Below are 25,888 nucleotides of genomic sequence, written 5' to 3' on the forward strand. Positions count from 1 at the left end.
CTCCGATAATCCCGAACGTTTCAAAATATTCAAGCGACTCGACAAATGCGATCATATTGATATATTTCTGTATTTGCTGCTTTCAAACAATTCGAGACTCTCAAACAGTTCGAGTGTCTCGAAGTTGTCTAATGTTTCTTACATTTCGAGCGCCTCAAACACCTTGAGAGTCCCGAACACTTCTAGAGTCTCGAACATTTCGGGAGTCTCGAACATTTCGGGAGTCTGGATCATTTCGAGAATCTCAAACATTTCGGGAGTCTCGATAGTTCGATAATTCGATAAAATTAAAATTCTTTATCGATGAAATGGTTTTGAAATTTTATCGAATTGTTATCGATTACTCGATTATCGGAACACCCCTACTACATAGTACTGAAAATCCCTACTTTATTTTCACTTTATTGTTTTTCATTTGCAAAATTGGAGACTCATTCCGTATAGATTTATGTCACAAAAGAAATGTTTTACGCAAATGCAATGCATATTCGCAAAATATTAAGATATTCGTTCATTATAATCATTGCAATAATAGGCATTTATAATTGATTTTTGCATGTATTGCGCTGCTTTATGCTTTACAATTTTTGGAAAGGTTTTTATGGGGTGAGTCCTCCAAACTCTCCTTTAAGAGTCTTTGCATATTTTGCATTGAATTCTGGACGGCAAATTTCTGAAGATCAATATTAAATTAGACTCACGATGGCACTCCTAATGTTTAGTTTACATAGGTATGAATATATTCCTAACAATGCGCAATAGTGAACACGATGCAAAAAGCGTGTTTAGTTCGCGATAATCGGTATTGCGCATACAATTGCTTGATGCACCGTTTGCATTATGTTGCCTTGAGGATTGCAAAATTTTGCGACGACTGGGCAATTTTTATTCTAGACGATGATAATAGTCATAACAGTTTTAACTTATTTTTGCATGTTTTACGTTGCGTTATGCTTTGCAATTTTTCCGAGGGCTGATACAATATAAGGCCCAAATGCAGGGAAATGTTTTGTTTTCTTCATAGGTTAAATGCCATTCCTGTCTGGATTATAAAGTGGCGAAAAAAGAAAACACTATGAATGTCACGTGGAGCCTTCGGCAGCCTCGAATACACATCGTGTTCCCGTGGTAATGTGTTGCGGAAGTGAGTCAAGTGGAATATATGTTACATATACAGTACATTTACATTTATCTTCTTTGTACTGGTTCGTAAGACTACTTCTTGTTCTTTTATAATTTTTTCAGTTATGCATTTCTCTTCCCCCCCCCCCCCCTTTTTAGCTCTGTCCAGCATCTAGGTTCTTGGCTCTTTTCACTATCTGAACTTCTCTCCCGATTTTAACCTTTTTCCAAATTTGACGTCTTTTTTTCCTGATTGTGACCTTTATTTTTGGACATTTTAGTTTACATTTCAAAATAATCTTCTGGTGACGCATATGGAAGACAATTTAAGTTTGTAGTGTACATGAATTAATCGGAGGCAAACTTTTACCGTCAGTGGTTTAGAAGAAGAAGAAGAATTGTAACAGCTGATTGCAAACGTAAATATTTGTATTTTTATGTATTAAATATTTACTGAAAACAATAGTGCATTTTGTTCTTACTAGAATTATAGTACTAAAATGTTTGCTTTTAAGTAAATCAAATATTTACCACAGTTGCTTGATAACTATAGTATTTTACGTTAGCAACATACTAGGCCTATACTTTATAGATTCCTGTTTCAGTTGTTTTTGAAACCGAATGATAAAAAGAGGTTGTGTGCTAACCCATTTTATAAGAGGACACTTATATTAATGAAATGTAAATTTCTCTCAGTAGCAAATAAACTCTTACTGCCCTAAAAAATATTAAGGGAAGAGTTGCATTAATACTTGCAGATTGACTTTAGGAGGGCCAAGTATAATTGGCAAAGTTCTAGAACACAGGTCCTCCTTCCCATTTAGCTGTAATAAAGACAAACAAAGTGCCCTGCGGGGCTATAACCCGCGTTCACTCGCTGGCGCTCGCTCGGCAGTATTGTATGAATTAAATATTAAACTTTAGTACAGAAAGGAACCGACCTAGCTAAAACCTATATCGGGGGTCCTATGTTCTAGAACCTTCCCAGTATAATTACAGCGTTTGCTCATATGGCATAGAAACTGCAATGAATAAGGCACAAATTAACTTGTGCTAAGCTCCACTAAGAAGCACACTGTCTATTTGAGTCAGGGCGGGAGCACAACAGGGAGCAAGTACGTTAGTGATGGTGGGTTTACAGAAACGAGGATAGTGGAAGAACATTTCATATATATATAAAGCACATTTTTATGGTTACTTTATAATCTGCCTTCACATACCACTTTACTCCATCATGGCTTGAGTGGAGGATACTTTTGATTTCGTGTTTGTACCTTATACATGTAAGAGATTTCTTGACATTCGTACGTTTTATGCTTTCTGTTGTCCGGTAATTCAAACTTCTGCTTCAATTTTCTCTGATGTTTTAAAACCACATCGTTGAGTTCCGGCTTTTTCTTTCACTGTTTTCAGACAATATCATTAACAGGTCTTGAAAAATCCACTCGCCTGCTTGCCAGCGGCGAATAAAGTCAGATCAATCAAAAACGTGAATTAAGGAATAAATAGCAGATGTCACTCTTTTATTTGTAAGAGACATGTCAATAAAGAAAATAGAAAGTTTGCAAAGTGATTTTTACTATGACTGCAAAACGGTCTAGCTAGTAGATTTTTTGGCTGACTAGTACTTGTAACCAAGATTTTTCAAGCCCTGTGTATTGGCAATACATTGCTTCTCATGTGTTCAAAAACAGCGTGAGAAAATGCCGGAAGTCAACGATGTGATATTAAAGCATCAGAGTAAATTGAAGCAGAAGTACGTTGTGACGCATGTTACAGGTAAGATTCACATATATTCCGAGTTCTTAGGTGTTCCTCTTTCGAAATCACAATTCATATTTCTTCCGTAAATTATAGAAAACTGCCTTCATAAAATGGGATGGCACCAGGGTTTTTAAGGAATAGTCTGCCACGACGTTTCTTAAATGTAATATAGCATAATGTCTACTTTCTAAATATTATCTATAAGCAGGAAATATCTTACACTTAACTTCAGTGAGCTACAGTTTGGATGCCTAGAAATAATGTTATTTATTGTAACTTCTTGGCGTGTAAATAAAGTAAGAAGTTATGTGTAGGCTCTGTAATTGATTTTATCGTGCAGATTATCAATATGCGCAGGCCGCTATGTTATGGAATCTTTTGTGGCAGAGTAGGTCTAATGTGTCCAGACTTTAAAACGTTAAAATTTTGTCATATACCAGGAAACTTACTGCCATTCCCCTAGAAAGTGTCTCTGAAAAAAAAAAAAAAAATCCTTTTCTCGATCAGGTTCACTGAGGAGAGCTTTACCGTTTTGCGAATACATATACCATAAAAATTACAGTAGGAAGATTTCAAAAACCAACCTGTGGAAAGTGGTCACTAAAAAGCACAAATACTATCTAACCGAGTCAACGCGGGGTGAGGCTGATGATTTCATAATATGTTCTCTACAGTTACATTCACACCATTATTACGACTCACATATAAATATAACCTACGTAACAATTTCTCCATTTCGTTATTTTTAAGGCCTTCCTATATTTACTACACTTTCTACTCAATTTCAGTCATCCGTGCCTTCTCACAAAACCTAATAACTCCTGCTTCTCAGCAACATACATTCGAAATGTCACACGAAGCTGGTATCTATCAATACGGGGAACTAATCCTCATTACTTTAATGTCTAACATCGGCTTGCTCCCACTAAAAATAGCACTAACAAGGCAGCTTTTAACATTTCAAAATAACACATTTAACTTGTTTAGTTTGTATGAATTTCACGAAAAATAACCGATTCTACATTCTTTACCTGTAAATTCTTTGTATTTTTTATATTTCTGTACCTACTCTTTGGCAATTAACCTTACTATGGTTACAAATATAGCATTTAGTTGTGGTAAAAATATGTTCTTATTGTATTTGATGGCGCCAGTGCATTTTTCCAATCCTTCACTCTATAGATTTACAATAGGTGAGCTTAATTCCATTTTGTGTCTATACTTACAGTAAATATACCGGTGGACATCTTTTAAAAGGTCGTATTCTATTGACATCTGTATACTTTCCCATCATGTATTGTACGTACGTATTAACAATAGCTTAATGCATATGATAACTATAAATACAGTTTATTTTACAAATTCGTCTCGAAATGCCTTAGAATTTTATTTTTATTTTCGTGTTTTTTCTGTAAAATACTGGTAAAAATTGACATTTTAGGCACTTTTCTTCTGACGTATTTTGAATTTCATCTTGGTGGTTGGTTATTTACCATCTGCATAGATTTTAGAGCATGTCAATCCGAAATGGCTCGTATAAATAAACTGGGAAGGCATTTATTATCTCTCCTAAATCCATCGACCCCTCCGAAAACGGTACTGTGTCTTATAGCGAGCCGTTCTAAACACCTCGTGTATGTGTCTACCCACCGTCGCTGACACGCCTGCTATCTACGGACGCACTTTCTCGCTACCGCTTGGGTCCCCCTGCGCTAACTCCGTTGGATAGCATTCGTCCTTTGTAGTGGTTACCTAGCACAAGGTGGTTTTGTGTTTTATGCACCATAGCTTTTATGCAATACGTCCACACAGGATTTATACTTATGACTACATCACTGTTACAAATTTGGGGAAGAAACTAAATAATACCCTTAAACTGTATAAGAGAATTTTGTATTACATGAATTGACAGTGTAATATAATAATACTTAGAGGTAAGGAAAATACTATTTTTCTAACGTCCCACGGTTATGCACCGAGGCTACAAAGATATGGTGATGATGAGATTGATGATAATGGTGGAATGACGAAAGTGGAAAGAAACCAGAGAAAAACACACATTCGGTGTTTGTCAACTATAAAGCCCACTTGGTGGGAACTAGGATCGAATTTTAAAAAACCATGCATCAGAAGTGAACGCTGTACCACAGCCACTGCGGCCTCACAGGAAAATGTATCAATAAGATAGATAAAGCAAAATAAACGAGAAGTGAAGATACACTAATCACTCAGAAGAACGTATGACATTTTTATGCTCAGTAACGTGAATTTGCAACCGTACTCGACTTAAACTTTGAAGTTGATTTCTAGTGATGTGTTCTCAGTGAATCTTTTAGTAATACGAGGTGTCTTCAAAAAGTATCGAACTTTTGGTTGGAAATCCGAAACACTAATCCCCTTCAATGTAATCTCTTTGGTAATGCACACACTTCTCTCAGCGCTCCCGCCATTGTTGGAACGCAGGTTTTTGGAATGGTGAGCAACCGTTCCGTCGCATTCCGCATGATGTCTTCTCTTGACTCAAATCAGGTCCCTTTTAATGGTATTTTCAGCTTGGGGAATCACCAAAAGTCACACGGAGGCATGTTGGGTGAATAGGATCCTGACGACTCATTGGTATGTTGTGTTTGGCGATGAAAGCCTGGAAGAAATTTCTCGTACACTCTCTTCATGCTCAAATTTTCGTTCAAAATTGAATGTACCGATCCGATTGAATGGTTTCCGCTTGGGTATCGCCAAGTTTTTGGCAAAATTTGATGCAATGTCGCTGCTCAAGTTTTTGTCATTTTACAACAACAAAAAAAGAAGAAATCCGAAGACTGCTCACTACACGTCTTCACTCGTTGGGCGACTGCCAGCGACTGAGGCTTTCTGTGGACTGGAAAAAATTCACGACTGTGCATGAGTGTCTCCTCTACATCTATACTAAAGACAGTCTCCCGCGCTTTATTGGTTTACGGAAAAATAAGGTTCAATACTTTTCGAACACACCTCATATGTAAGTTTTCGTGACATGGGTGTTGGTGAGTTTCGTAACTGGACCTCACCATTTTTAATTTATTTAAACAACAAAGACTATGTTTTTACAAAAGTCCAGTCGAATTAAATTAATCTACTTATTGATGTTTGTACTAAGTGTACGACTAAGGTACAGTTTTTAAGTGGTTCTAATTGTTTTGTCTTTTTCCAGGCATTGTTGAGCTACGGATCTTTTGGCAACTAAATTCCAGTTAAAATGGGAAAAACAGCTAAAGTGGTAGTTTGTGGTATGAGAGGTGTAGGAAAAACAGCTATTCTTGAGCAGTTAATATATGGCAACGTAACATCTAATACGGTGAGGCATATTAGTATTTATTTATTCTAATGCTTAAATATTATTTTAAATTCGGTACTAATTTAGTAATGTATATTTATTTTTAAAAGTTTCAAGATGTAGTATGGCTTTTTTTTAACAATCAAATTATAAATAATAGAAGGTGAGAAGGAATATCCCAAACGATGCCGACTCTTGCATGTATGTAAAGCACCATAATACAGTGGCGTACACAGATTTTCATCAAGTAGGGAGTCCAACCTCCAAAATTCATATCGTTAGGATTTTGTATACATTCTTAATATGCTGAATGTTTATTTTTCATATCTTTTTGGAGAAAAGAGCGGTTATAAAACGAACCCCCTTTCTGTACGCTACTGCCATAACATAATTAGTTTTCCTATTTACGAAAATATTTTTAAGGCCACTAAAGTTCGCTATAAGGCTGTTATTTTTTTCTGAAAGCTGTTCATTTATGTAAGATAAGGGTGGCGCAGATAAAAGTAGCCCGTGTAAGAATAAAGGAAATGCAGTGAAATTTCCTACTGGCAACTCTTCCTACTTACATGCGCCTGTTGGATCAATTTACATGTGGACTTCATTAGGCTCTGAATAATTCTTCGGCGAACGTCTGCAATAACTTATGGTGATGCTACATTTTACATAGATCGGTAGATGCGACAGTTTTTGTACAGCCTATGTGTTGCTCTCTTTACTGGTAGTCCTATATCCGGATACTTGACCCCGAAAATTTCTAAAGTTTCCTTAATCGAATCTATTTTCACATATACTTCCACAATTTCAATTCTTTCTTCTATGGAGAAACTCATTTTGCAGACCGCAAAGAGAAACATCTAACTTCACTGATGAAATAAACTGAAATGCTGACCGAAGAATACTAACAATCGATAATTCTTGTATGTCGATTGTTGTATATTTTCGGTTTTTGAAGAATTAATTTGCATAAACTGTCCATTTTTGTAGCTGTTTACTCAATTTCAGAAGTCGAAATATTGCATTCGAATTCAAAGGGGATGCGGGCTACTTTTAACTGTGCCACCCTGTATTTCAATGTCTATCCGGTTCGTGTGTGCTTTGCTTTACTTCACTAACTTCACACAAGAAATAAAATCTCTGAACAAAGCAAGTTCTAATTAAAAATAATAATTGTATTACAGTTTCCACAACTAACTAAACTTCTTGGCCAATTATTATTTTTAATTAAAACTTGCTTTGTTCAAAAGAATTTATATCTTTTGTGAAGTTACTAAAGTAAAGCAAAGCTAACGTGAACCAAATAGGTATTGGATAAACTTAGTGCTGAGTCTCTGGCTTACCGTGTCGATGCATTACTTACTAAGCTACTCAGTCGGTACCCTGTGTATCATACACAATTCAACCGTCAGAGCCGTTTTACAGGAAGAAGGGGAGAAACAAAAGTCCCGTCCCTTGAAATACTAAATATTCAAACTATGGAAATTTTAATTATACGAGGGTCGGCTGATAAGTTCTCGGCCCGACCCCCTTCCGAATGTACTACCCTGATGTAATTGATGTCATTTGAAATGTTGATCTTTTATATGTTTAAGTACCAAATTTCACGATTCTACCATGAACGGTTTTTATTTTACAGGTAATTGAATGAGCCATGGCGGAGCGCCGGGGAAAGTTGACACGAGGTGTCTTGTTTTTGCAGGACAATGCTCCCGTCCACAAGGCTGACAGAACAATGGATTTTCTGAGAGACCGAGGATTTCAGTGCATTGACCGTCCACCTTACTCGCCAGATCTTGCCCCTTCTGATTATTATGTGTTTCCAAAACTCAAAACAGCACTGAAAAGACAGAAATGTCACAGTGATGAAGAGGTGATAATAGCTGCGGAACAGTTTTTTGCAGACCTTGAGAGTTTTTTTTTTTTTTTTTTTTTTTTTTTTTTTTTTTTTTTTTTAATGGGAGGGGTTGGAGAAGTTGCAGCATCGAAGTGCCAAGTGTGTTGGCCTTCGAGGGGACTATGTTGAGTAGCCTCACACTTTCATGCCTGCAGCTCAAGTCCTTCTGGGTCGGGCCGAGAACTTATCAGCCCACCCTCGTAACTATAGATGTACACCCTACTGATTGAGTTTTGTTTAATGAACACGTGTGTCTTTAATGTCTAAATGTCTTTAACACTTCAGTATGGGCTCAATCGTACTCCAAACACAAAATAATGCGTTGCTAGGTTCTATGGGACCTTCTTCTCAGCATTGCTGGAGTAACCCGTCGAAAAGCAAGTCTCACAGTTTCTTTCAATTCATCAGTCGTAGCATAGCATCGTGCTGCAACAATATTTTTTGATAAATCCCCAGAGCGAATTGTCACAGGTCCTTAAGTATGGACTTCGAAGTGGCCAGTCAAGTAGAGAAAGCAGTGAAAGCGATCCATGGCCAATCCAGCGTCCTGGAAACTCTTCATTGAGTTATTCCCGAACTGCAGTGGCAAAATAAGGAAGCGCTTCATTTTGCTGAAGTCTTGACCCTTGAGTTTCCAAAAGGGGAATGAATCAGCTTCTTAGCATATCAAGATATTTAACAGGTCCATCAATATATATATGTAGACTGTAAATTTGCCACGCCAGTCCATACCTTGACATGGGGAGAATTGTTCTCAATCTTCTCATAAAAATAAGGGTTTTTCTTTGACTAGAAGACAACATTTCTTGCTCTGAAGCTTCGGTATGTGATTCATTTATAACTGAAAATCACTTTTCCACCTTTCGGGATAGTATCAGACGCCTGAAGAAATGCGTCGTTACATGCCTTCTTCCTCCGGTTTAAATCATTGTCTGATAATTCTTGAACAAATTTCTGTTGATATGGTTGTAATTTTACGTAAGTCGTGTTTCATGTGTTTGTTGTACAGATTTAATCAAGGTATACCAAGTTTCACGAATCATTTGCGACTTGACTTCATTGGTGATCTTTCTACTGACGTCACGACTTCTCTGCATTGTTCCTCTCTTGTTGATGATCTACCACTTCGTGGTTTATCCTTAATACCGCCGGTAGAAAACAGTTTCTGTTCCCAATGCAGGAGTGTTCTCTGTGGAGGGAGCTGTTGTCCGAGTCGTAGCTGGAAATTCATACGCACCTGTTCCAACGTTTTCTTTGTTCAGGGCCTCTCATGAACCCAAGTACTCGTGGCAGTGCGTTCTTCAAAAATGGTATTAATTACTTGTATCAGCCATTGTTTATACCTGAAATAAGAAACAAATACATTGTAATTTCGTCGTATATATGTACAGTTTATATAATTACAGCATATATAGTTTGATTATTTTATACTTATGGGGCGCGGGGTGACGGGATTTTGTGCTCGCCTTGTATAATGTAGACACTGAACTGTGTAAGCACAACGTGAGTGGTATAGTCAATGGTGCTATTCAGCCGGTTCACACTGGTTAGCTAGAACCGGTTGTTAAAATATTTCCAGTTCGCAGAACCGTTTGTTATACCCAGACATAACAGTAAATTTTATCCAGTTATTCCCAGAAACAGTAAACTTTAGTTTAACTATCGTTGCTTTTAGAAATTCTTATAGCTACAGGGTTAAACATATGATCTCTTAGAAGAAGGTATAAGCGTTTATTTGTTAATCTCAAATGCTCAGATATCAAGAATGAGAACTGGGATCACATGAATGTAGTGGTGAGAGTTATTTATATTTAATATACTATACAGTAAAACCCTTCTAATCGGTCACCTTTGGGACTGAGGGTATGGTCGGAACGCCAAAAAGATCGGATTATAAGAAAATACAGAAAAATACGGATTTACAGTAAAATAAACAATTTCTGAACTCAAAAATGACTGTATTGTTCTCTACAGTACAAACACTGCAAACAGTAAGCACTAAAAACTGCACAGTTCAGTACAGAAAACACGCACAACGAAAGAAACGATACAAGAGCGGACGGAGCACTAAAGTTGACAAGCGGTAACAACAATGCCAGGACGCCAGTAAACGACAATGGGCCTCATGAGTCACCGTCGAGTCGGGACAAGTTCGGCTCGAGCGCGGTCGGATGAACCGGAGTGGCGGACCAGCTGAGGGCGGACGAGAGGGGTTCTACTGTATATACCATTATCAACAATTGTTGATCCATTGCTTGATTAAGGTCTTTCCAATACTTTTTGACAACCATCTATCTTGGATAATTCGTTTCCAAGATATTCGCACTGCTACCTACTTTCCTCTCATCATCTTATGTTAGGATGCTATGTACGTCTCTACTCGTCACTTGAGATATCCAGTAAAAAATTTTGCTTTTGTCTGCTTTGTATGGTTGGTTTGTATCCTAAGAGAGTTATATCTATCTACCCACCTATCCATCTACTATCTCTTGTTAAAAATTTAGAATAACAACACTGGGTATAGTCCATATGGTCCGAGTAGCTAAGTACTGACTTCAAGCATAGTAGAATGTATGACTGTTCAGGAAATGGACTGGTAACATTAACACGTCGAAACGGTAAGTCGGAGACCCGGCTTCTAATCTCAGTCCAGTTGTTTTTTTTTTTTTTTTTTTTTTTTTTTTTTTTTTTTTTTTTTTTTTTCATTTTGTATGTACTAATAAAATTAGTTACTACGAAATAATTTCAAAATCAGTTCATAAGTTCGTAAAGTAAGTAAGCATACAAATTCTGACCAGCGTTACGAGCAGGAGTTATTCTTGATTAGCTTACTCGCTCTCAAATTAAAGTAATACCGTAATCATTTATATTACATTCATTCCTTATCAGCATTTCTTATCAGATGCATCTGCGCGCCAACAGAATGATCAGTATTTTGTGCCTCTTGCCTCTACTCAGTTGTATATTGAAATTGTGCAAGTGAATTATATATTATTATTCTGTATATCAATCTCCTATTATTTCTATTTTCGTGACTTTATGTCTAGCAGTTCAAAACAAACATCTAATAAGCAAAATTCGGTATTACCATCGCCTTCGGGTTAAATGTTCAAATATTAAGTTCTCGTATAACATGCTGCAGGCGAAGAACAATTATCACACCAAAAATAATCCTGGTTTATTGAACATTCTGTTATGTGGATGCATCTTTCAACGGACATCCTTTTTTATGCAATAGGTGAATGAATATTTTGCATTTTAACTCTAATTAATTAACTTCTTTTTTTCGTTAGGAAATCCATCCGACCATCGAAGACATTTACGTTGCCCATGTAGAAACGGAGCGTGGTACGAGAGAGAAGGTCCGCTTCTATGACACGGCTGGCTTGGATCCAAACAGCCCTGAACTTCCTCGTCAGTATCTTGTACTGGCGGATGGATATGTTTTAGTATATGACACAGATAGACCAGAATCTTTCAATTTTGTCATTACTCTCAAGAAGGATATTGATAAAAATAGGGACAAAAAAGAGGTAAGTTTTATAACACTCGAGTGAATAGTAAAGAATGGACTTAGATCTAGAAAGTTACCGTAATATCGTAGTATGCTGTTTATCATTTAATTGAACTGCTGACTTTTCGGTGAGTTAACCTGCTACCATCCTACATAGTGCGAAAAGAATTCGAGTTTGGTGACTTTGCGAAGAATAAGCTATATACTTTACAATAAAAATTTCTTGCTAAATGATAGTATATGTAGTATATGTTCCTGTGCTACTTTTGTTAACTTGTCGTTGCTTCCCAATTGTTATATAGATACAGGATGGACCATTTATTGATATCTCCTTTTAACTCAAAGTAATGAGAAAAAAATGCTGAATTGAGTTCCTTCATGGCTAAGCGGTTAGCATACGCGCCTTTGGCGTTGGAGACCCGGGTTCAATTCCCGCCGGGAGCTCATGTGGTTCGGATTCCACGTTTATCAGTAGGCCTCGTCTGATATAGCCTCGCTGCTGAACGGGACGTTAAAATCAAAATCAACTCAACTCAAAAAATGCTGAAGTGTTGTACCATGTAAATATCGGCGGGGAGACATTCTTTAGCATATTCTGTGGTAGCCAGGCGCGGATCCAGGACCGACTTCTGGGGAGGGGGTCATACTGCTACTACTAATGTGCTTTAAACTTTGGGATGGGTTTTATTTATATATATAAAATAAGAAAGTTTCCTCTTCTGGGGGGGATCGCCCTCCCCTTGATCCGCCCCTGGTGGTAGCACAAGGTTGAATTGTAACAAAAGAAACGCTGAACATACCTTCAACACAAACAGTGTTTTAAAGTATAATGTGTTACAGTTTCGGATATCTACCATATTCTTCATCAGATATTAGAACATAAATGAAGATACAGACATACTAGTCATCCTTATGAAAAATTTAAATTATACTGGGCTGAAGCCTTCAACCAATCTAATAGGTCCCCGTGTCCATTTTCCTGCCAATTACGGTCGCCATTTTGGGTGCTTATAAGGGCCTTTTTCAATTCTCTCTTCTTGTCTATGCTGTCCAAAATTCTTTACCATAATTCATTAATAGGTAAGCCCCCTGTCCAGTTCATCAGCTTATCTCTTCCTTCCTTCCTTTATCCAATCTGCTTCTTTCCACTTCCTTATTATCATTCTTTTCTCTATCTCCATAGTGTCTGATGAAGGGGGGGCGGTGGCTCAGTGGTAGAGCGTTCATTTCCAGTGCTTGGGGTCCCTGGTTCGATCCCAGTTTGCGCCATGTGGACTTTGTGGTCGACAAACACCGTGCTCGTGGGTTTTCTCGGGATTCTCCCGTTTCCTCTCACTTTCTTCATTCCACCATTTCACTCATCTCTCATCATCACCGTCTCCTTTAGCGTAACCGGCAAAACCATGGGACATAAAACTTAGTTTTTTTTTTTTTTTTTTTTTTGTCTGATGAAGGATATGGTAGATATCCGAAACTGTAACACATTATAGTTTAAAATACAGTGTGTTGAAGCTGTGGTCAGTATTTCTTTTGTTACAATATCTAATCCAAAGCCATTGATAGTGTTATTATAAGGTTGACATTGTTGCCTTTTTAACATTTTCTTTTATAAAGTGGTACTACCTCAGGTTATATTTAAAATCTACATGTGGAGTAAAAACATACAATACCACACGTGTCATGTAGTGTTGCAAACTAAGAACTTTACAATAACACAAACAAAAATTTTGGAGGATTCAACAATATCACACTGAATTACGTACGTGGTTTTTGAATAATCATAAAGATCATAATATAATGTACAGCAATATAATATCTCAAACCATTCGGGAGATATGAAGAAAAATTGATATGTTGCTTAAAATGGCGTATTTATGAGAACTTTTTAAAACAATCTTTGATTTGTTTTGCTTCTGTAACATTCAAACAATGTATTTTGGTAGGTGTAATTGCAATAAGTTCTTGAAATTACGTAATTTTAAGCAGTGTTGCAAACGTTAACAGTTTTGAGATATCAACTCCATATCTCCAGATCGGTTTGAGATATCTAATTGCTGGGAACAGCATTGTGATCTTCAAATTCATTGAAAAGCATCTATGCAGTTAGAAGAAGTACTTATCTAAGCAGGTTTTCGAATTACACTCTTTTGGAAAAAGTAATATTTTCAATTCCTTGTAACTTTGTTCACATTCATTCGAAATCCCTCATATCATGATCATACTATTAGGCAAGAAAGTACTTTGGATGTGCTTTGTCCCATCTGTTGTAATATTTGCCATCCGCATATCTCATTATCAAACTGAAAAGCACAAGAGCATTTAACCTTTCGCTGGCGTATGTACAGGGTGAGTCAAAAATCCTTGGACACCTGCATAAGTTTGAAAATCGACGGGAAAAGTAAAAAGTGATGATGGGAACAGAGGTTTGATGAGGGGCCGCAACTTTTGGAGTGTATGTCATTCATGGCCGCCATCTTGAAATCCGCCATTTTGAATTCAAGTCACTTTTTTAAAATGGGAAGGGGAGTGTATGACACATCAAATAACACTAGCTTGAGCTTAGGAATTTAGTGGTGTAATTTGTTTTTATCTATCTTGTACAGTTTAGAAGTTATTAATGTTCAAAGGTGGGAAATTACCTTGATACTGAATGCTACAACACATGTTCTACGTGTTGTCCTCCCGTGCAATGCAAAACTATTCGCCGCAACCACTCTGACTGCACATGGAAGAGAATGTCTCCTGAAATTTGGTCACAGGCTTGTTGGATGCGTTCCTCCAGGTGTCTCAAATCACGGATTGTCTCAGCATACACTATCTGTTTAAAATGTCCCCATAGATAAAAATCAAGGGGCGTTAAGTCAGGGGATCTGGGCGGCCACTCCACGGGACCACGGCGACCAATCCACTTCCCTGGCAGTTGTTCATCCAACCATTCACGGACACCAAGTCCATAGTGTGGAGGGGCTCCATCGTGCTGAAAATAAGATGGGAAAATGCCGTCAGCATTCAGTGTGGCAGGAGTATCAGATACTGTGGTGCAGTTAAGGTGTTGTAAATGATAAATGGCCCAATGATGCGGGTCTCCCATATGCCACTCCAGATCATCACCTTCGCTGGACTGTGTTCTTGACTCGGGTCAACCCAGTTCGGATTTGCGTCACACCAGTATCGACCGCCGTTGCAGTTTCCTCATTGATGGCAGTCTTTGGTCGCCCACTACGTGCCCTAGCTTGAACAGAGCCCGTGTCCCGGAATTTGGTGATCACTTGAGCCACCGTGCTGTGCGATACGGTTCTCTGCCTGGGTGCCGTTTGTTGTAGTCAGCTGCTATTGTTTGGTAGCTGCGTTCCCCTGATATAAGGATGGTTTCGATCTTCTGTTCACTTGTCAGACCCATTTTAAATCACCTGGAACAAAGAGAGAACTAGGTCAGTATCAAGGTAATTTCCCACCTTTGAACATTAATAACTTCTAAACTGTACAAGATAGAAAAAAAAAAAATAAAATTACACCACTAAATTCCTGAGCTTAAGCTAGTGTTATTTGATGTGTCATACATCCCCCTTCCCATTTAAAAAAGTGACTTGAATCCAAAATGGCGGATTTCAAGATGGCGGTCATGAATGATATACACTCCAAAAGTTGCGGTCCCTCATCAAACCTCTGTTCCCATCATCACTTTTTACTTTTCCCGTCGATTTTCAAACTTATGCAGGTGTCCAAGGACTTTTGACTCACCCAGTATTAAGTCTCATGCTATGTGTGGGAGGGCATAATTTAATATATTAAACCATCGAAACCAACCTGTGTAACTGTTGACGGTGTTCGTGAAATTGATAGTAGATGGGGTGAAATGTTTCTTCCAGCCTTCTTCTTGCAGAAATCCCAAGCATCATGATTTTGGGTGTGTTATTACGTCAGTAGAGTCCATATATTATGTTGAGGTGGTTTGTGCAACACTAGTAATTTTCAAGGAACTTAAAAAGTTGGTTACTGAATTGTGTGTGTCTGTCTGTTATTTTCGAATTTTTCAATTTTGAGCCCTCCATTCGATAGAGCATCAAAAACTATCTGAAAGAAGTGATGGAATTTTTCGCGTTACTCTTACCGTTCTCGAGATATTGGCCAAAGAAATTTTGATTTCAGGAGATCTAAGGAGCCATATCTCATAAGTCAAGATGATATTGGTGTTGATCAATACCTAAGAGGATGGTGAACACTTTAGTACCAAGCAGTAACCGATGGCCACTGGTTATATTTGCATTTTCAGTATATATATACACTGATAAAGTATGTACGGTGATAAAAAATAACAGATCAATATAGCTAGTTCAATAGATGCCCTAATATGCAGGTTTCAAATATGTAAGTATATTATCTGTTGAATTTAATCAGATAAATTTAATATTCAATTTCATATAAATTTCGTGAATATTAATTCTTTTTAAGTTCGTTCTGTCAATGCTTTCGGAGCATTCTCAGCTGGTTTATTCATGTTTCTTGTTATGATCTCGTAGCTAGCTTGGGTTAATACAGCTTCCTTCTATAGTGACGTTTTTCCTCTAAGGAATTTCTTCTTTATATTATATATTTTATATTTTGCTCCCAGTGAGAAAAACATACCTTTAAAACTGAAGAGCTCATAGAGAACCTAGTGGAAGACAGTTGTCGACAGAAACGCATGCTCTTTGATTGTCCAGACTCTTCAGTATCAATGGATGAAAAGACTATCAACTTCAAAGGAAAAGTCAGATTCAGAATTTAACTCTAATAAACCAGTGAAATTGGATCGCAGAGTCTGCTCTGACAGTATCGATGGGTATTTGCATAACTTCAAACCTTATATGGAAAAATCAAATCTTTTGATGAGGCAACAGGACTACTTAAAACCACTGAAACGGTAGAAGACATACGTTCTACCTTGATAAAAGATAAAATTCTACCACATACAGGCTGCTGTGTATATCTAAAGATTTCAGAGAGGCATACTCGTATTATCATTTTCACATATTGTGTGCAAGAACGATATTCTAATGAGCATATATACGTGAAATGTCACGTATTTATGTTATTCCATTAAGCAAGTAACGTGAAAATGATTTCATCGCGACCTAGAGGTGCCAGCAGCAGATATCAGCTTTCTAACAAGATAAATCCTTGATTTCATGCAGTGGCGTAGGGAAGGGGGGGCCCGGAGGGGCCGGGCCCCCCTCCAAAGAGGTCCGACAATGTACTTTGGTACTTTGTTGTTTGTATTTTTTTAAATATTTTTATGTTTATATATTTTTTTGTTTGCAATTTTTCTATATGTACCTATAACAGCACTTGCCCCCCCCCCAAACACACATCCTGGCTACGCTACTGATTTTATGTAATTCTGTGGAGCTTTCACTCAGAATTGCATGTTTTCAACTTTTTTTTTTTTTTTAATTATGGCACTCACAGCCATAAAATTCGTGGAAGTAATGTACAGAGCATCTCTAAAATAAGTCCTATTTTGAAATATTTGTTTAAAAAAAAATACTGTATATATCATGTCAATTTTTATTTTATTTGATACAAGTGTCTTTACGGTTTTATGGTGGATTAAAGACATTATATGAATTCAATGTGGGCGAAATGTGTCATGCAACAAACATCTATGCAGAAATCTGGCTCCTGCCAGATTTTGGTTAGCATATTGGTATGACCAATGTTACTGCTTCTTGGATTCTGATTCGTAGTTCATCTAGGTTCTGTGGATGAGGAGGCGCGTAAACAAGGTCCTTCATATAACCCCAAAAGAAAAAATTCGGGGGGAACAATTCTGGGGATCTGGCAGGCTATTTCAGAAAAGCGTTGTCCAAAGGACCTCTTCTTCCTATCCAACGTAGTGGCAGGACCTCATTGAGGTATGAACGAACCTGATAGTGATAACGAGGTGGTGCCCATCCTGCTGGAACACATAATTATCAAAGTCCTAATTCATTTGTGAAATTAACTAAAGCTGAAGCATATCTAGGTAGGACATGCCTATCACAATGACCTCTGCGAAAAAAAAGGGACGTAGAGTTTCTTTTGTGATGTGGCACAGAAAACGTTGAGCTTTGGGGAATCACGTTCAACTTCATTGATACTATGTGTTGCACAGGTGTCGATGACATGGAATGTAACTTCGTCGCTAAAATTTAAACACACTTTCGCTATCATCTAACTGTTGCAAATGACGTGCAAATTGAAATCGTTCTTCTTTTCAGCTTCGCAAGGTTTCAGCTTCTGATGAAGTTGATACTTGGATGGCTTCATGTGTAGGCGTTTCCTTAAAACCCTCCACACGGTCTGGTGAGGCATTTCTAGCTCACGGGACGCCCTACGCACAGACTTGGTCGAATTCCTCTGTAAGATCTCCCTTACATGTTCAGCACATTCTTAAGGTACAGCAGGACATCCAGATATTTTCGGGGGACATAAACAACCAGTTGTGACAAATTGTTCATGCCATTTCTTAGTAGACTTTCTGGAGGGTGCTTTCTTACCATGTTTAGTTAGAAACAAACGTTGCACTTGCACAGAACACTGGTATCTTTCAAATTTGAACACAGAATGACTTCGCAGCACCAACAAGCAACATTATTACATCTTTGATGACTAGCGCCTCTGCTGACCAAATTAGAAACTACACAAACCTGAAATGCCCCCCCCCCAAAAAAAAAAAAAACGTAAGGTTGAATTCATCATGTGCAACTTACATCATGAAATGTAATGCAGTGGTTTTCTTGTAGTAATGTTTTTAAAGTGGGACTTACTTTAGAGACACGTGATATTATCACTTATCTTAAATTCTGTATCAATCTGTATATCTTGGTGACAAATTTTCACCATGCTGATAACATTTCCAACACCATAAAAAAAATCAAATATTAAATAACGAGTGAGTAGTCGAAAAAGTTGTTCTTCAGTTGGATCTTTCTTGGAATTAAGTTTGCACTTACAGAAGAGCGGTTGGCCACAAGAACGCGCAGAAGGACATTTGGACAAACTTAGTTTAACGTACGATTCAAGAATAAACTAAATTAAAACTCTCATAACTTTGAAACTAGAATTCCGTAACAGTTTACCTCATAATACTTCATATCAATGTTAAAGTTTACCTATATACCAGTTTTGGTGAAGTTCAGGTTAGTCCCTAAATGGCACGTACTATTTATGCTGGCCTTTTTTTAAAGACCAAAATTCAAATTTAGGTTGTCAGTAAGATGCACCCAGCCCCTTTCATCGTATTTGCTAGGTAGACAATTGTAATGACTTAAGAAATTCATATGAAATACTCTGTCATTATTAATTAATTAATTTTTTTTAATTGTTTAGAGTGGATATCGATTTTTCTCAAAGGAACCCATATCTTCGTTAATTTTGTTTCCTGAGATCTGTTGAAAAATGTCTCCTTTAAAAGTTTTTTTTTTTTTTTTACTTACTTTTCAAAATGATTTTTAAATAACTTTTGCCTCATCTATTTTTTGTGCTCATTTCTTTTAAATATTTTGAAAATTTAGGAATCATATTTTGCGGTTTTTTTCTTCGAAGTTACGTATGCGATAAATCTGCTGTTATTAAAAACAGGAGAGAAAAGTGGCGTATCCCTCTGTAGGTTATAGAATGGCATGTCCCTCTACAAGTTACAGAGTATTTAAATGCAATGATATTGTATTGTTTCCTTTTCAAATGTAATTCTATATTTCGTAAACGAAGCAATTTATTAATATTCCTAGAGTATACAATTAACTAGGGGTCATAATTGATTTGGGAGAGAATTGCTTTTGAATACCTTAAATAAATGGAATCCATATACTGGGAGTTTCACATTTAAAAATGGATTCCCAAGAAGTTGTAACTGACTGAATTAAAAAGGGCTTAATGAAGAACTGAGGGTTCTTCGAGGCTAAGAGAGCTCTAAGTATGAGAATTTCTTAGCAAATAAACTATTCACTTTTCCTGAGTTATTTGTTTCATTTATCTAATTAGTAAAACCCAGATTTTATGAGAAATTACCATAAAGTACCATATACGAGAGGGGATTGGAAAATTTGTTGCCAGACTAGGAAGAAAGCAATTATTTTATGTTTGTATGCATTAGCTGCGTAGCTATATCCGTTGGTAGTCAGTACGTAAAATTTTGTTTCGCTATTGTTTCAGGTGAGAAGTTTATAAGGCACTAAATCGGTGGAAGTGACGGAAATTTTTGACATGGAGAAAATCGATCATCGACTTGTCATTAAGTACCTGCATAAAATGGGTTTAACACCACAGAAGATTCATATGGACATGATAGAGACATTAAGAGACTCCGAGCCCTCGTATTCCACGGTGAAAAAATGGGTAGCTGAATTTAACTGTGGCAGAAACTGCATTGAAGATGACCCCCGCAGTGGTAGGCCTTCAATGTCGACCGCTATAGAGAATGTCAATAAAATTTCTGACTTGATTTTGAATGACCGCAAAATCAAAATCCAAGAGACACCTGAGACTGTGAGTATTTCCTGTGAGCAAGGACAAGAAATTATCGTGAACGAATTAGGGTTTTCTAAGGTGCTCGCGAGATGGGTATCCAAGTTGCTTTCAGTTGAACACAAGCGCAATTGACTTACTCTTTTCCGTGATTGTTTGGAATTGTTTGAAAATGATCTGGAGGAATTCATTGGCAGATTTGTGACTATGGACGAGAGATGGGTACAGCATCATACACCGAAATCAAAACAACAATGGAACCAATGGAAACGACGTGGATCTCCTGTCCCAAAGAAAGCCAAACAAGGTTATGGCGTCAATTTTTTGGGATGCTAAGGACATTATCCTGATTAATTTCTTGGAAAAGGGAAAGACTGTCAATTTTGAATACTACTGCATCCTTCTGTGACGTTTGCGTGAGGAAATCAGAATTAAAAGGTCAAAAATGCTGCGAAGAAGGGCGTTGTTCCACCAGGACATGCGTTCACCCATCCCTTGCATCCATGGCAGAAATTTGTTCCTGTGGGTTCGAACTGTTGCCGCATCCGCTTTATTCGCCTGATCTGGGCCTCTCGGACTTTCAATTAAAAATCTGAAAAGGTTTTCTGGAGGTCAGCGATTTTCTTCGAATGCAGAGGTAAAAAATGCTGCACTGGGATATTTTGCAAGGCTCGAGGAATTATTTTATAAAAGAGGTATAGAAGCATTACCAGAGGGGTGGCGTAAATGTATCTCGGTCGAGGGTGATTACGTGAAAAAATAAAACATAACTTATCCAAATATTTTCTAATTTTGTAGGTCAGGCCACGAACTTTTTAATCTACCGTCGTATTAACTCTTTTTAAGGTTTGGCCTAGAAAAGTACATTTTGTGTTTTCATGCCACTATTTTTCTCTCTCTTCCTTTACTAGTTTCGTAATTATAAACTAGTAATGTAAAATATTATTTAAAAGAGCACTTGCTGTTGTCTTGTCTCACTGTGAAAAGCAGCAATCACAACACAAGAATCATTGTTGATCCGTATTTTTGTTAAGATGTTCACAATTTAAAAGATTCTTGAAATATGGACAGACAAAGTTGTTTGAACTGGAAGCCACAAAAGCATAATTTGTTGGATACAGTAATATATAATAAGGATGGTAAGAATGGTATGAAAATTTTTTTCAAAAGAAAGCCGTTCCTTAACACATTCCAGACAAGCCCCGGGCTCTGCCCTTCTCGGAACTAACGTGCAATAGAATGGACAATGGGTATAACATTTCCTCTGCTTTACATTTTTATAGGAAGCTTTGTCTTTGAAACAAGAACAACTTAAGCGAGTCTTCCAGGAGGCACGGTGGTTCAGTGCTGGAGCGCTTACCTCTGGTGCGAAGAGTCGCTCGTTCGATTCCCGGCCAAGTAAGTTTGTGGTGGACAACATCGTGTCCGTGGGTTTCCTCGGGGTACGTCCGTTTCCTCCCACTTTATCAGTCCACCATAATTCACTTGCCTTAATCTTCCATTTCCCTTAGCCTCACAGCCATAATCGTGGGAAATTAAACTGAAAGGTGTTATTTAAGCGAGTCTTTTTTTTTTTTACGAATTAAAAAAAGACTCTGTGCTGGGAAAAAAAGTTTGTTTGCAAGGAGTCAAAATCGAGATTTGTGTGTGAGTATAATTCTTTTGTCCGTGTGTGTATAAAATAACAAATAAAAGAAATATTTTGTGACATAAATAATTATTAATTGAATAAATATTGAACTACAATATAAATATATTGGCTACAGGCATATAATTTGAAGTACTCACAAACTACCTCTATAAAAATTGTTGCGGAAGTACCGCAGGATTCTGAAACTTGGACATTTGGATAGGGCACATACTAATTCCTAAGTGAAGTCTTGAACCGACTTCGGTAGGTCCCATAGTTTCAGAGCTAAGGACCTTCCAATTTAATTTTTTCATGTGTTCGGCAGCCTATAACTCCGAAAGGAAGCATTTGTGCACCCAGATTGGTCTATACTTTTTGTCTTATCTTGGTATCAGGATTCGCCTCCCAAACGTTGTCAGTGTTTTTTGAAACACCCTGTATATTTAGATGCCGTGTTCAAACTTGGCATCAACGTAAATTAGCTGTTTGTTACTATCACAAATTATCTTTTTGTGTATATATTACAGGTGACTATTACTGTTTTGGGCAACAAAATGGACCCAAATACGGAAAATAAAGTGGATAATACCCAGGTAGCCAATTGGGCAGCTCGAGAGCGAGTGAAGCAATATGAAGTGAATGCTATGGATCGAATGTCACTGTACAAGCCATTTGTATACCTGGCCACCAAATTAAATCCTGCACCAAACAAAACAACTTTCCCGCAACTAAGTATGGTCAGGAAAGCTAAGGATTCTGGATAACAAAATGGTGTGTCTTAATTCTTGCACATGAAAACAAAATCTCAGCTAATTTGTATGGCAATTATTTATGACAAACATAGTTTCTTGGGTTATTTGTACCAAAGGGATGATTTTCAGAAACCAAATTGAGCATTTCGTTATTTTATTTCATTTTATATTTTATACTTCTTTTAGAGTACTGTAAGTGATGTAGCACATTTTAAAAGGAAAAAAAGGCATTGTGTAAAAGTCTGCTGAAACTTATTGTAGTTGAAACGTGTATTTATAATATCTGTACGAATAAGTTTTGTTTGTCCATATGATTGAGATAGTATGATATTTGTTTAGATGTTGCTTTATGTTCACGTATTAGTTGGTGTGGAAATTCGACTTTGGAAAATATATGTTTTAATTTATTTTTATTTATATGAAAAACTAGAAATAGAATAGCGAATTTTAGTTATAATTTTATGTTGTTTAAGTTGTTAGAACTAAGTTGAGAATCCCTGCTATATAAAAGTCAATCGAGAAAGGTAGAAGCTATGACCGTGAACTTTTTTTCTCTTTAAATTAAAGACTTGTTCCATCTTAAGGAGTAGTCATTTTTCCATCTTCGGACTCGTAGATCAGGGTAAAGGAATTTCATGACAAATCAACTTCTTTGTTTTTACGTCAATACTAAAAGTAATCGAACTAAAGAATATATTCGAAGAACTTCGTACTTCCTCTACATTCGCATTTTTAATAGCTGAGAACAGAATGGCTTATATTAAGATGATCGTGTTGCATATACTAGGATGATTCAGAAAGTAATGCTTCGAAAGTGATATCTTTATTTTTGTTTGACAGATAGCACCAATACAAGTATCAGTGGAAGCTTGCAATGTCAGCTACAAATGGTGGCGGCATTTTTCAACATAGTCCCCATTACAGACAACATACTTGCGCCAACGCCAAACAAGGTTTTTCATGTCGTCGGCGAAGAATTGTGGGGCCTGCTGGCGACACCATTGCCGAACCGCTGCTTCCACCTCCGCTTAAGGTGGGGAAGAGCCAAAAGTCGCAGGGCGCAAGAACTGGACTATAGGTAGGATGAGGCACAATGTCAACCAACACTTTGCCAGTAGATGGGACAACTTTGAATTTGTTGGCGGAGAAGAGGACGTGTGGCAGTACTTCGTTTCCGGGTTGTAATTGTGAATCCACGATTCATCGCCAGCGATGAATGTTCCTGGGCGCACAACCTTCCGCAGTCAGAAAATTCAATAACAGCCCGCTGTTTCAACCGAACGTCCCAACTGGATGCCATGGATTGCTCCATTACTCTGGAATGAAAAGAGATAGGAAGGTGAAAGAACAGACATTCTACAACTTAAATATCAGTGCATTAAGGATAAAAGTTCAAAATATTTGCAATACTATTGGTTAGGTAATTGACTTGGAGGCATTACATTCTGAATCACCCTCGTACATTATCTATAATATTTGTGTGATACTTATTTATACAGTATTTAAGATATTGATTCGCTGTTTGAAGAAAAATAAAAAAGGAGAAAAGTTTTCAAGAAAATAACTTAAATTAAAATCTGAAGGAGGATTTATCAGATGGCAAATTATTGATGATGTCATCTATATATAAATAGTTTTAAATGATTAGTAAGTTTCGCATAAAACTCGAAAGTAATTTATGGTTGCAGCTACAGGATAGCTACAGGGTACTAGCAATGATGCTTGCAACTACAGGGTAGATTTTGTAGATGTTGCTAGGGAAGACGTCGAAATTGGAAACAGTCGGAATGGAAAATTAAGTAAAATAAAATAAAATAAAATAAAATCAATTAATAGCTCGTTTCCAAAATGAAGAATATGGAATCAAAGTTGAGGAATCGATTCCTCGCTCACATTTTGAAAATTAATGTTATTCAACTTCAAAGTAAATATTGACATGCTAATCAAAATATTAATACTAATGCACCTTCCCGTATAAAATGTGAGAATGGTAGCTATAGAAAAGAACATTGAAGATCACTGACTTACAAAAATGCAAAAATGTATAAATATCTTAAGATAAAGGTGATTTCCTGTCTTTCCTCGTTTCCTTAACATATTCGAATATGAATCCAGCTAAGCACACAATTACTTACAATTATAATTATTTGAAACAAAATCTAATATTAATTATTCCAGCGTGATAAGAAAAGTTTCAAGAGTTGCCATTCAGAAGTACAATACCCTTTATACTAGGTTTCGGGATATGTCGGGTTCCTTCAACAGGTCAAAGTAGGGATACATAAGGAAATATATATATATATATATATATATATATATATATATATATATATATATATATATATATATATATATATATATATATATATATATATAAGATATCGATAAATCGATAAATGTGTATCTCTAAGCCTTGAAGGTAAAATTTCTTGAACGCTGTAAAGTTTACTCTTTAAACGTTGTAGATATTACGATATTAATTGATGCGGTACAACGTTTTGACATTGTTAACCCCTTTAAATTATGTCTTTTAAGGGTAAATTATAGACTTTCAGTTAAGCAGCTACAGTATTATCCCTATTTATCCTAGGATCATGGTTCGTACCTCATTCTCTTCAGAATAGAACAGACTTTCAAACTGTACCATTCACATGTCGCCATCTTGTATCGAAGCCGGGAAAATCACGAAAAAAGTGATATTTTGTTTAAAATATATCCCTTTTTAACCTTTTCCTCTTTAGACCCCACTGTGTTAACGCAGAGACCTGAAAAAATCTATGTATGTACAAAATTTCAATCTTCTAGATGCAAAAGTAAGCCCGCCAAAAAAATAATATCCCCACAATGCCCCAGATTCCCGTATAAAACAGGATCTCAGGTAAAAATTTCCCGAGACACCCTATTTATCCTAGGATCACGATTCGTACATCATTCTCGTCAGAATAGAACAGTCTTTCGAACGGTACGATTCACACGTCTCCATCATGTATTTGAGGCGGGAAATCCGCAAGAAAAGGGATTTTTGTAAAAAAAAAAAAAAAAAAATATATATATATATTTAAATCTTTTTTCCCCTTTGGACCGCCCTGTGTTAACGCAATCTAAAAAAATCTGAAAAATACTAGGAGGTGCACTGAAAGTATGTGCAAAATATCAATCTTCTAGGTGCAAAAGTAAGCCCACCAAAAAATTATAAAAATAGTCCTAACAAAAGAAAATGTTTTGTAAGTTATAACGTCATAACACCCTATGTCTCGACGCAGAAAGGCGTGAAACCATACGTAACGTGTTCTACAATGCCTCCATGCAAACCGAAAAAAAAGTAAAAAAATAAATTGATTGGTTCTTTTTATATCGAATATTGAAGAAACTATCCAATGTACTAAAAATAGTATATATAATTTAAAAGGGTTAA

General features: G+C 36.8%; 1 protein-coding gene across 1 annotated transcript; it reads left to right on the plus strand.

Moving 5' to 3' along the window:
• Window positions 1–1,475: 1,475 nt before the first annotated feature.
• kappaB-Ras (NFKB inhibitor interacting Ras like 1) lies at window positions 1,476–24,480 on the plus strand. The gene is made up of 4 exons (XM_081739637.1): window positions 1,476–1,541; window positions 6,077–6,220; window positions 11,384–11,623; window positions 22,249–24,480. Exons 2-4 carry the CDS (start codon window positions 6,122–6,124, stop codon window positions 22,483–22,485), a joined length of 576 nt encoding a protein of 191 aa, XP_081595763.1. The 5' UTR covers window positions 1,476–1,541; window positions 6,077–6,121; the 3' UTR covers window positions 22,486–24,480.
• The last annotated feature ends 1,408 nt before the right edge of the window (window positions 24,481–25,888 follow it).

This window comes from Thermobia domestica, chromosome 2 (assembly GCF_964235325.1).
Source record: "Thermobia domestica chromosome 2, izTheDome1.hap1.1, whole genome shotgun sequence".
NCBI classification, from domain to species: Eukaryota; Metazoa; Arthropoda; class Insecta; order Zygentoma; family Lepismatidae; genus Thermobia; species Thermobia domestica.

Coding starts and splice junctions, on each gene's coding strand:
- kappaB-Ras (XM_081739637.1), top strand. CDS start 6,122: ATGGGAAAAACAGCTAAAGTGGTAGTTTGTGGTATGAGAGGTGTAGGA. Junction 6,221..11,383: donor GCAACGTAACATCTAATACG/GTGAGGCATATT, acceptor TTTTTTCGTTAG/GAAATCCATCCGACCATCGA. Junction 11,624..22,248: donor AAAATAGGGACAAAAAAGAG/GTAAGTTTTATA, acceptor TATATATTACAG/GTGACTATTACTGTTTTGGG.